This window comes from Sceloporus undulatus, chromosome 2 (assembly GCF_019175285.1).
Source record: "Sceloporus undulatus isolate JIND9_A2432 ecotype Alabama chromosome 2, SceUnd_v1.1, whole genome shotgun sequence".
Lineage (NCBI taxonomy): Eukaryota > Metazoa > Chordata > Lepidosauria > Squamata > Phrynosomatidae > Sceloporus > Sceloporus undulatus.
Genome location: NC_056523.1, coordinates 79,743,670 through 79,756,473, shown reverse-complemented (window position 1 = coordinate 79,756,473; position 12,804 = coordinate 79,743,670). Strand labels below are relative to the sequence as shown.

At 43.0% G+C, this 12,804-nt stretch overlaps 1 protein-coding gene across 16 annotated transcripts in view; it reads right to left on the bottom strand.

The window, feature by feature from the left end:
- Window positions 1-12,804, bottom strand: part of CDC25C (cell division cycle 25C) — a 33,409-nt gene that overhangs the window by 16,594 nt on the left and 4,011 nt on the right. For 6 of the 16 annotated variants that reach the window (XR_006102125.1, XM_042451440.1, XM_042451441.1 and 3 more), the window contains exons 1-9: window positions 12,472-12,561; window positions 11,080-11,327; window positions 10,120-10,217; window positions 7,218-7,251; window positions 6,247-6,283; window positions 4,810-4,899; window positions 4,312-4,413; window positions 2,811-2,933; window positions 286-366 (exon numbers count right to left, since the gene is read on the bottom strand). Coding sequence is in view for 15 of the 16 variants with exons in the window: in XM_042451440.1 (XP_042307374.1) it covers window positions 286-366; window positions 2,811-2,933; window positions 4,312-4,413; window positions 4,810-4,899; window positions 6,247-6,283; window positions 7,218-7,251; window positions 10,120-10,217; window positions 11,080-11,267 (753 nt within the window). In the remaining variant the exon portion in view is untranslated. Of the gene's footprint in view, window positions 1-285; window positions 367-2,810; window positions 2,934-4,311; window positions 4,414-4,809; window positions 4,900-6,246; window positions 6,284-7,217; window positions 7,252-10,119; window positions 10,218-11,079; window positions 12,275-12,297; window positions 12,316-12,471; window positions 12,568-12,722; window positions 12,773-12,804 lie in introns of those variants that run through there. The other 10 variants (XM_042451437.1, XM_042451436.1, XM_042451438.1 and 7 more) reach the window with 10 other exon arrangements.

Below are 12,804 nucleotides of genomic sequence, written 5' to 3'. Positions count from 1 at the left end.
TGTGAGATTCGGGGTGAGTAGGAACTTCACGTGATTGAATCGGTTTCAAAACCGATTTTTTTTGTAATGTGAATGAGCCCCAAATTCCTTGATCCCAGAAGGGTTCAACAGCAGCAGCACCTCCTCAACAACCTTTTAAGTTAGTCCACAAAAGGTTTCAGTAGGTCATAATAGTTAGTCATTTCCCTCCTAAATTATAGGAGTTTTATACTGGGTCACTTGAAGGAATCTCACTTGTCACAAGCAAATGAATTTTCTAAGTACCAAATATGAGTTTGTACTTGCCTCACTAATATTGATGTCCTGGGTAAGGAGGGGTCCAGATAATAAGGAAGCCATGCTGGAGAGATGCCCAGTGAGAGGCTTCTGAGGAAGAAGCACAGAATAAAAAATACAGAACCCAAGTACCTCAGCTGAATTCAAGAAAGTGCAGGGTTCCTTTAACAGTTGTGTGGAAGAAGGAATGTCCGCACATACAGCAGGCATGACAAACTACACTTTCTGAAATCCTTTCTTCCATAGAGACTACAATTCCATTCATTAACAGAATTGAAGAACCATAATTATTTCACCCTTCCTTTTAATTTCACTGCTTGAAATTTATTTTATGTACAAAACTACTACCTCTGCATTTTAAACCTGACAAACAAATAATTTAGACTGGGATTTTACAGCATTGGAAGCTGCCCTGCAAAAGATTGTAGGATGTTGTGGAAGTGCAACCTATGCCATTGGTATACTGGCATGAAACTCTGCTGAAACAGAGGTACTGCAAATGGTGCTATATTGGCAATGGAAAAGGAGCAGGAAAAGGCATTATGGAGAACAATGGTGGAAACCATGAATTCCAAAGGTTCCCAGGTTCCAAAACCCACTGTTCTCCCAGGATGCCCTTGACCGGAAAGAAAAATATGCACACAAGCAGGGATTGGGAAGTGGCAGTTTCTGCATCATGGATTATATCTTCCATCCAGCACACTCCAACAGAACTACAGTACTTCATTAGCGTTGACATACACAGAAGGCATGAGAAAATCCCCCCCACAGAAATTCACATATACCCATCTTGCCACTGGAGGGATACATTTCATGAAATCATAAAGCTGGAAGGGACTCTTTGGGTCATGAAGTCCAACCTCCCGGCTCAACGCAGTATCTCCACCTAGAGCATCCCAATAAGCCGCCATCCAGTCTCTTTCTGAAGACATCCAGAGAAGGAAATCCCACCATCTCTGTAGCCAATTGATTCCATTTCCAAAATGCTCTCATTGTCAAGAAGTTCCTTCTAATGTTCAATTGAAATCTACTCTCTTATAAGTTAACTTCATTAGTCCTCATTATGCTGTCAAAGACAGATGAGAATAAACTTGTACCCTCTTCTTTGTGGCAGCCTTTGGAGTATTTAAAAAGTTTCTCAAGTGGTTCAGTTCTGGAGATCAATGATCAATAGTTAGTATTGAGCAATGATCAATAATTAGTAGTTCAGATAAGGAACTTGCTAGATTGGGGGGGGGGGTCACTAATTAAAGGTGTGACTTTGATCTAGCAGAACAGAAATAGAAATAGCTCACACAATCTATTTTCTAGGAGAGGATGGGGCACATTGTGGTCCCCCAGATGTTGGAATCTGCACCCCAGTACACCTAGACATCTTAGTTAACAAGAGGAAATGTAGGGAGCTTCAGTCTAACAAAATCTAGAGGGCCCAAATTACCCACACTGCTAAGACGTCAGTTACCTGCTGCTAGGGCCTCAGCTGGAGTTCCAATTCTTCATGATTCACTAGAAGACCTATGCTAGCAAAGTAATGTGCGGATTCTTCTTCACTACCAGTGAAGCCACTAAATAACCCTATAGAGCTGGAACAACACTTACTGAGAACCTGTAAAGAACTTCCAGATGTGATATTTTTCATATTTTAAACTTCTTGGTGTATTTTATATAAGTGGTTGAATCTTTGGGGAAATTATAGCTGCTGAAAATGAATTGTATTTAGGTTTTAGCAAAACAACTGAAGAAGTTGGAGTGAAAGGGGATATCCATCACAACCCAAAACTAAGTAATCTCTTAGGTAAACTTTCCAAAGCCCAGCCACCTCTAGCTATGCTGAACTACTACTCTACCACTCCAGCTAACAATACTACCTGGATAATGGGAATTCTAGTCTGACCCAACTAGCGTGGTCAAGGATAGCTACGGTAAGATTTGAAGAAAATTCAGTGGTTCAATGTGAAAGTTAGATTACTGCCAGTGTTTGGACAATTTCAACCTATGCTTTTCAGCAGAACACAACCAAGAAGTCTTCTGCACTTTAATTACTTCCCAGTGCAGAATTACATGGCACTCAGTCATTCCTATTGTACACAGCCAGTGATATCCTATGAAAAGCTCTCTGTTTTTGGCATTCATATTTACAGCTTTGGAACAGGAAAAGATCTCAAACTGCTGTATAATGGCTTTGGTGTTATCCATTACTGGTAAGACCCACTCCTCCATTTTCTCAGGCCCAAAACAGATGGGCCAAAAAGAGCGGCTTCTGGCTGTTTCAGGGGCATGGCATGCAGATGACGCATGCCACCAGATCATCTGGAAGCCGCTCCGAAGTTGCATAAGGAAAAAGCGCACAGAAAGAAGGTTCCTGCTGGCTGCTAATTTGGGATCATGGCAGTGGCCTGCTTTTAGAGTGGGCTGTACAGTCACTGCAATCCCAGGCCAATTGGGAGCTGCTCCAAACCGCCAATTTGCTTCGCCCCACAGGTTCCCTGATCAGCACAAATGCCTAAAAGGCACCCCCCTCATTCACTTCTCACCTCTGCCTCTCCCTGATCATTGGGGAAGATCTCTGGAAAGCTATCCAGGCTCTCTGGAACTCTTGATGGTGCCACTGTAGCAATTGGACTGCCAAAGTCTCTCATCTCTAGATCCCCTGCTTCCTTCAAGAAGAAAAAACTCACAGGTAGCCATCCACTGTTTTGCAGGCTGGACAGTACACATTTTATTTTTCTAGAATACATAGATTACACATCTGTGGCTGTGTACATGATTAGCCTCTTGTAATAGTTTTTGGTACAGTTAGAATTATTTTAAGCTGGGGCGAGCAGCTGTCTTTCAACGAATTTGAAAAGCCATCTGTAAGTCACCAAAAGCACCGTGTCCCTTTTCCAGCAAACTGCTCAGCTGTGACCCTCTGACAGATTATCCCAGAGGGAATCTGATCCCCAACAAAGAAAGTTGCTTATCTCTGATCTGAATAGTTGACATGAATTTCTTCCTGTTATTATGTGCCTTCAAGTTGACTCTAACTTAATACCGGCCATATTTTAAGGTTTTATTGATCAGATTTATTCAGAGGAGGTTCACCTCTGCTTTCCTCTAAAACCTGCCCAAGGCCATCCAGTGGGTTTCCATGGCTGAGTGAGAGTTTGGACCTGTTCTCACAGAGTCCTGGTTCAACACACAGAGTACTATACAGCACCTGCTCTGTGATATACAGTACATTTACACTGTATTAATATTCTGCCTGTTCCTTGTGTAGCCTTGTATGTATAATTCACCTTAGTTAAGGTAACTCAAAATGTATCTGTGTGCAAATGGGAATGAATGTATTATCTTCCTGATCTATACCTCTTTAGTACAACTAGAATGGCCGGCACCTGAAACTTGACAAGGCACACATGGAAGGAATGGCCTGAGGCATCCACCATCACTGCATTCATCACTGCTAAATGTTAAACTTGGGACAAGAGTCCCAACTTAGGATCTCATCTTCGTTAATCCCTAAAGACATCATGCTACTTAAGTAAAGTGCCCACAAGGCAAATATTCCTGGAAAATATTTTAAAATATTTGTAGAAAAGGGGAAATTTGCAACCTCAGAACCCACTGATTTCCATACATAAGTGCAAAGAGTTTCTAGATAAGAAAGAAACAGTTGTAGCTAATAGGCACAAATATAGGGCCCAAACAAACAGGCCAAAATAAAGTTGCTTCGGGTCTCTTTGGAGGTAGGCTCTTTAAATGATGCATGAGTCTGAAGAGGCTGAAAGCCGTGCCAAAGCCACACGCCTTTCCTAAGGACTGTAGTGCAGCTTTGGCGCAACTTCTGGCCTCTTAAGATGCGTGTGTCATTTAAAGAGCATACCTCCAAAGAGACCCGAAGCAGCTTTATTTTGGCCTGTCTGTTTGGGCCCATAGTGCTAGTCCCTGGCACATGAGGGAAAAACACAGAACACCTAAAGTAGGCCAATATAGTCAATATTTTCAAGCATACGGTAGTTATTTTAGATCAGCTAGTAAGTCATATTAACTCACCAGCATTGCATTGTTGCAGGCCAGCTGTGAGTCTGTTAGTCTTTTCCGGAACAGCAGGGACCTAGGCATGTGCCATCCAGGATGTTTAAACAGCCTATCTTCCTAGGAGGATATAAACAAAAGAGGAAATCTGTAGTGCTGAGAATTGGCCCTAACTTTGGAGTCAAAACACAGGGAATATTCAGGAAGGAACTGGGGCAGTGGTGGGCAAGTTGTTCTCTTCCAGATGTTATGGACAATGCAAATCCAATCATCGATCACATCACACTCTTACTTATGCTAGCTAGGGCTGCAGGGAACTGTAGTTCAACATGATCTGGAAAGCTACAATTTGCCCTCTGAGCTGGGAGCAAGCATAACTGCCATGAAACAGGGAAGAAGTGCCTATATTCTGCAGCCTTTGGGCCTGCACAGGAAAGACCTCACTCTGCCTGCCCATCACCTGGCCTACAGCTTATACCTATGAAGAAAAAGTCTCCTGCAGCCACTGATACTCACATTTTCCTTATTTACGGAAGGACTACTGATCTCTCTGGTCACACAGTGAATACCACGTGGCGTGCCTGGGGTGCTGCATAATACCTGGGACTGAAGTGCCAAGGGTAAAATGTAAACATGTTTTCTACACATATAAATAATGAACCCTAGAATAGCAACAACTGGTATTCGAAGTCCCATGACTCAAGATCTCATGGCCTGTCTGGCATCTGTGTATCTTCACAAGTTGCTGCTGGTATGTCCTTTAATGCAACCTTATCACCGCCGTCTTGCCATCTTCCTGACAAGATTAATTCAGAAGTAATTTGCCATTACCTTCCTCTAAGGTTTAGAGAGTTTGAACTGCTCAAGTCCACAATGACTAAGTGGAGGTTTGAAACCCAGCCTGCCAGTGTCCTAGTTCCACACTCAAGCCACTACACCATGCTGGCTCTCAGACACCTGTAAGGTGACTGAATGCCATCCCAGGAACACCATGAGAAGAAGGCCTCTCCAGTCCAGCATTCATTTATTAATACTTATATCCTGTCTCTCCCACAGAAGTGGAACACTTTCTTTTCACACAATGGTCACGTTTTGCTTACAGGAAGCCTACAAGAAGGACATGTGTACAATAGCGCTTCTCTTTGTGCTCTCAAGCAACTGATATACAGAGGCATACTGCTTCTAGTACTTGTGATAATTACATCATGACTAGTAGCCACTCAGAGCCCCATCTTCCATGGATTTTTCCAATTCCCTTTCAAAGCATTTCAAGCTGGCATCCATTCCTATACTTTGTGGTAGATACTGTAATTCCTCACAAGTGTACAAGTCTTTTTAACTAATTCTATTTTATATTACTACCTATTGTTTATATGTATTTTGTAGATTGTATGCCATTGGCAGGTTTTATATTTTTATTGATTTGATTATTTTATGTAAAACACTGTGTACATTTACAGCGATATAGAAATAAGGTATAATAATAATAATAATGATGATGATGATGATGATGATGATGATAATAACAACAATAACAATAAGTCTACTTGGCCACATCCAATGTCTAGAGATATGAGTTCCAACACCTGTAGCTCTGGGGCTGAAGAAATAAGCTGAAATAGATTTGGCCCCATCTGCCAGCGAAAGGAAACCAAGCCTCTAACAGGTGTTCAAATAAGATCACCAGAAGGGAAGATCGACTTGAAATGCATCTTAGGTACTTGCTCCTACCTCACCACCTTGTTCTGGCTTCAAAGAACCATCTCCCTCTCCTCCTCCTCCTCCCTCCTTCCACTTTTCTTCTTTCCCCTTGTGTTTATTGTCTTTTAAGCTTGCAACACTCAGGGCAAAGCCTCTCTCTTTGAATTTATTGGGAGAAAACAATTGCTTACAAATAGGATAAAAGCACAATTAGTAGATACAGAAATTCCAGCAAACTCAAAATATACTCACCTGGAGCAGCGGCACACACTGCCTTCTTGAGCCTCTGCTGGAAGGGGGAAAAAGATAACCACTCAGAGAGCCTCGGTGGCCTTTTGTCCTCCTAGCAACTGCTGTAGGTGCACTGGGAAGACTACATTTTTTAGACAGAAAATATCCCCACCTGCATCCATTTTACACAAGAAAGAATTGAGCCAGAGTACCTTGGCTTTGTTCAAAAAAGTGCTAGAAGACCTAGAAATCCATTGACCAGCCACTTTCAAATGTATCAATTTCAAATGTATCAACAGACGAATTACACCTTTTGTGGACTTCCTGTAAACACAAGCCAACAGCTTGTTTGTTTTAGCCTGAACTATTTAAATAGCCTTTTCTCTTTGAATGGTATTTTATCATTTTAAGCATACTTTTAAATAATTTTAATATTGTCAAAAGATTAATCCTATTCAAATGTTCACTTTTTGGTATGTTATTAGCTATATATTTTTTAAACTTGTAAACCAGCTTGAGTCCCAATTTTGGAAGAAAGGTGGGAGACAAATAAATATAAAAACAAAAACCACTTGGGTTTCATATTTCCACTATCTCAAGTTGGCAAAAAGATAACAAATGAAACTAAATCTAATACATACTACTCCCATGATGACTAGGTTAGCAAAAACCAAGCCCTCAGTATCATGGGTGGGCAATTGTGACCTTTCAGATATGCTTGGACTGCAGCTCCCATAATCCTTCACCACTGGCTATCATGGCTAGAGATGGGAGCTATATTAAACAAACAAACAAACAAACAAAAGCTGGAGGGCCATTGTTATCCACCCCAGCTAGGCTGGCATTGCATGCATCTTGGCAAAGAAGAACTGTATTGTCAAAGTGATGTCCATAGTATTTTTAGCTAAAACCTCTGACGAGCAAAATAACATATATTCGTGTGATATATATGGAACCATAATATGGTGTAAAAATATGTAGGCAGAACTTACAATTGATCCTGAAGTTCTACTGAGCCCTTCTGATCTAGAACAGGTCAGAGAAAGAAGTTAGCAAAGTAACTAAAGAAGTAACTAAAGAAGGAGTCAGGAGTAAAATATGGGATGGGATGAATGCCAGAAAAATTCCTATGTTTACAAATATCTAATGGGACAATTTGGTGTCCTTCAGATGTTTTGAACTATACCTCATATCTCTGGCTGTTGACCAGATTGGATGATGCTGAAGTCCAAAACATTTGGAAGATACCAGTTTATGATCTCCGTCTGGGCATCGACCAGGGCAGTGTGACCTTGTTGGTGCTCTTGGACATCTCAGCAGCTTTCGATACCATTGACAACGGCATCCTTCTGGAACGCCTGAGGAAATTAGGTATCGGGGGCACTGCGCTTCAGTGGTTCCAATTCTATCTCTCGAGCAAATTCCAGATGGTGCAGTTGGGGGACATTTGCTCCTCCAAGAGGGAGCTGACATCTGGCATCCCTCTGGGAGCTATTTTGTTCCCCACTTTGTTTAACATTTACATGAAACTGCTGGGAGAGATCATCTGGAGACACGGGGCATGGTGTTATCAGTACACTGATGACACCCAAATATGCTTCTCTGTGACTCCGACTGATGCAGTGACTAAGGATGGCGTCTCTCCCCTGAATGCCTGTCTGGAGTCGGTAATGGGCTGGATGAGGGAAAACAAACTCAGCCTGAATCCAGAGAAAACGGAAGTACTTGTGATAGGTTCCCCAGGTCCGGGGAAGGAAATTTATCAACCTGTCCTGGACGGGGTCACACTTCCCCTAAGGAACAAAGTTTGCCGTTTAGGAGTACTTCTGGACTCGTCCCTGCAGTTGACATCTCTAGTAGATGTGACGGCCAGAAGTGCTTGCTATCAACTTCGGTTGATACGCCAACTGTGACCCTACCTGGGCCAAAGGGACCTTGAAACAGTGGTACATGCTCTGGTAACCTCTAGTCTAGATTTCTGTAATGCGCTCTACATGGGGCTACCCTTGTACCAAGTCCGGAAGCTTCAGTTAGTACAAAATATGGCAGCCAGATTGGTCAGCAGTGCATCTAGGTTTGACCATATAACACCTAAGTTGAAAGATCTTCACTGGTTGCCCATTTGATTCCGGGCACAATACACTGCTCCCTCGGGTTACGAAATTAATTCGTTCCGCGGCCGCTTTCGTAACCCGAAAAGCCTTCGTAAGCCGAATTGCCATAGGCGCTAATGGGGAAAAGCCGCGTTTCGTGCGAAAAAGCGCCGAAAAGCACCAAAAAATTTTTTCGTAACCCGAAAATACATTCGTAACCCGGAACAATTATTTCCAATGGGATTTTTTCGTATCCCGGAAATTTCGTAACCTGGGTATTTCGTATCCCGAGGTACCACTGTACAAGGTGTTGGTTATCACCTATAAAGCCCTACATGGCTTGGGCCTGAGTTACTTGAGGGACCGCATCTCCCCATATGATGTGCCCCGCACATTTAGAACATCTGGTAAGAATTTATTGGAAACACCATCTTCCAAATATGTTTCCTCATCTCAAAAGGCCTTTACAATAATGGCCCCGAGGTTGTGGAATAGTCTTCCTGATGAGCTCCATCTCGCGACCCCCTTGGAAACATTTAAAAAGAGACTTAAAACCATGCTCTTTCACCAAGCTTTCCCCCACAAGGAGTGATAACCAATCTGCCTGTCTGACAACGATATTCTTTTGCCCTTGCCCCTGGATGTCTGATGGTTTGATAAGCTTTTGATGTTATATTTATTCTTCATATTTTATAAGATTGTTGTATGTATTCTGATTTTAGTAGCCTGTAACCCAGCTTCGATCCATCGGGAGAGGCGGGGAAACACAAATAAAAATTTATTATTATTATTATTATTATTATTATTATCTACTGCATGAAGAAACCAGGTAAAGGCTGAGCAATAAAGAGACTATTCAGAGCAACAAAAAGAAAGGTTATTGGCGGCACACTAATCTAACCTGAAGTATTTCAAATACCTCCGCAAACTCTTTACTGGTGGATTATAAAAAACCATCAAGTTGCAAACCCCATAAAATGCACTATCTGGCTGAAATTGGATTTTTACAATATTGACTCTCTAAATGGAAAAGGAGGCTCTGGTTCTTGTGGAAAGTCACATTACCAGGACTGAGAAGTGATGAAACTATCGTAACTCATGTTGTCATGTGCCTCCAAGTCATTTTCAATTTATGGCAACATTAAAGCAAGGCTATCACAGGGTTTTCTTGGCAAGATTTGTTCAGAGGGGTTTTGCCTTTGACTTCTTCTGAGGATGAGAGTGTGACTTGCCCAAGGTAACCCAGTGGATTTCCATGCCTGAGTAGGGATTCAAACTCTGGTCCCCATAGTCATAGTCCAGTGCTTAAACCCTTACCCCCACACTAGCTCACAGTAACGCATACATATATTAAACCACCTGGAAAGTGCTGGATTGGGAATGGCTATCCCAGGCTATTTATAGTTGCTTATCTGTTTCATCATTTCATAACAACCAAAACAGGAGGTCATCAGGGCAGGACAAAGACTACTAGACTTATAACTGCATGTAGTGCTAGAGCTTCCACACTCTCTCTCAGCCTGACTGTAAAATACCAGTTTAAAGTAGGAGGTGTTCTACAGAAGAGATAAGAGAGACCACTTGATTTTAAGATTACTTGATCCACATTAAAGCCAAACTGGATCCAAACCAATTTTAGTCTCAGTTTAACTAACCCGAACAAAGAAGAAACATATGGGATGGAAAAAGTGAGCTGGCTGACAAGAGTGGTGACAAGGAAATATATTACAGATTTGTTGTTCAAATGACAAAACAGCAGAAGAAGACAGAATCAAACTGTGCTTCTGGCAGTGGTTATTACCAGTTTCCAATGTTCTTGAGGACTCGCTGAAGTTGAAGACAATTTCCTCTTCCTCATTACTGAGATTGGACAGGTCTAGGCACCGTCTTGGAGTATCCCTGCAAGAATAAAGTGACAAGCATGCATGAAAGAAAGCGTAGCTTCTAAAAATCCAGAGCTGTAGGTATGAGAGTGCTGGACCTGGATTTGGGAGACTGTGGATCTCATTTCCACTGAATCATGAGACTCATTGAGCAAGCTTTGTCAGTCACCCTCTCATCTTGCTCACTTAACCTACTGTGAAGATACAAAGTGAGGATTAAAGGAGCCACATAGGTCAGCTTGAATTCATAGAAGGAAAGGTGGGACATAAAACAATAAATAAACAAGCAATAGTGTATTTATATACTGTATTTAATCAGTAGAAGTAATTAAATACAATCAGTAGAAATAATTAAATAGAAAACTGAGATGTTTTGGCTGCACTAGCTACATAACTTCTGTTCCATTTCCTTCTAGAAAGAATGGTCACTTCACAACCATCTTAGATTATATCTGGCAGCCATTTTATATGAGTATTTTTAGCTTTTATTTTATAATGCCCTACATTTTTCTTGATTGTCCTACATTCTGCAGGGCTTTGACCTCTTTTGGTCACCCTGCCTATAGGGATCATAGAATCATAGTTGGAAGAGACCACAAGGGATGAAGAGAACCTGGATTAGTCATCTCATCTGAGACCATTTCATCTCCCAACACACCAGTGGGAATGTGCCAGGACATATTTGAATCGTTAGCCCTTTTCTTATCATGCCTCCAAACTCACATTACACACAAGCCTCCCAGGTATAACCAACTGGTCCACCCAGTTTGGGGAAAAGCCAAGGTATAAGTAAAATGATCAATGATGATGATAATAGTTTGTTTAATGTTGATAAATAGTGTTTTCCAACCCAATCAACTCTCTCAAAATATATTTACCCTGCCAATGTGCTGAGGTTCGCAAAACCTGAAGTTATGTTCAAGACTGGGGTAAGAGGCAGTTGTGGGGTAAAAGGCCGAGCAGTCTCTGATTCCTGGAAGGTATTAAGCACCATCCTGCAGCCAGACTGGAGCCCAAGGTGCGAAAGAGGGACACCAGCTTCTGTGGGGGGATCGTTCTCAGACATGATGAGCAGCCACTCGCAGATGTAAGCACAGCTTACTATTCATAGTCCGGTTTTCTCCTACTACAATCAGGAGGGGGAAAAACACATCAGCACAAGTACAAAACCATGACAAAACATCACAAGCATACCACTGAAAATGAAATTACTTTTAAAAGCATAGCTATAAGGACAACTCAGAAAGAGTGAACTTTGACAGGAATGTGGCTTAAAAGGCCTCACGCGCTGAACCCCGGCAACACTGACACTGGACATTACGTGGCTGAAACCCACCTTCAAGGGTGTGTGTATGTGGTTCGAATTCCTAAGTGTAAGCAAAGTCAGACTTGAAGGATCAAATTGCCAACACGCAGGGTGGCCCAATGCAAAGGAGGACAAGGCACTGCAAAATGTAGGACAGTGATGGCAAACCTTTTAAAGGCCCAGTGCCCAAACTCAGGTGTTCCCGCACCGGGTGCCACCCAGTACAAAGGATGGGGGATGCTTCCGGGGGGACGGGACATCCAGGGGGTAGGAAGGCCTCCTCCTCCCCCTGCCCTCAGAAAGGGCCTTGTGCGCTACCTCTAGCACCCATGCCAAAGGCTTGCCAAAGTGGATGAAGGACATCCAAGAAAATGTCGGCCACGACCAAACTATAGCTAAAAACAGTCCTGTAACTATAAATCCATGCTTCTTAGCCATGCTCCAAATGGAGGGCATTTTGGAATTCCTCCTGGACAGAAGGCGGAAAGGCAGGATACATCCTGGAAGAGAAGCGCCTCTGGCCACCCGGAGAGGAGGGGCCTTCCCTCTATGAGCCGGCAGGAGCCAAGAACGGCTTCAGCCGCTGCTCCAGCCTCTTCTTTAGCGTTCTGTGGGCTTTGGGGCTGTGCTTGGCGTTTTGCCGGCATCTGTGGCTGGCAGACAAGGGAGCACTCATTAAGCAGACACACCTATCCTCCCCCCCTGAGGCCTTGCCATTCACCAACAGACCAACACACACATTGACATGTAAATCACTTCTTTTCAACCAAGGGTCACACAGTATATATACCCCACTCTCTTCCATGTCAGCATTCTCAGAAGATGCCAGCCACAGACGCCAGCAAAACATCAGGAATACTGTAAACTCTTCTAGAACAGAGCCCAAAAAACCCACAAAAAACAAACTCCAACTCCCAGAATTCTATAGTCTTGAGCCAGACAAAGAGTTAAAGCGGCGCCAAACCGGGTTATTTCTCCAGTGCGGACGCAGCAATAGATAAATCGAATTCCGGGACCTCAAACCTGCCGCCTTCGGTCCAGCAGCCGCTCCTAAGCCCCGCCCTCCCTCAACGCCGGCCAATCATCCAGGTCCGGAAGAAGGAGCGCCCCGCCGGTCCCTTCAACAGCTTTCTCATTGGCCAATATAAGCAGTGACGTCACAAAGGGAGAGGAACAGTTGATTGGACGAGGCTGCCCCCCCCTCCGCCTGCTTACCGTGTTTGTTATTGTCGACGGTGATTGAGGAGATTCCCGCCCCTCCTTTGTGATGTTCCTTCATCCAGCCAATCACTGGACA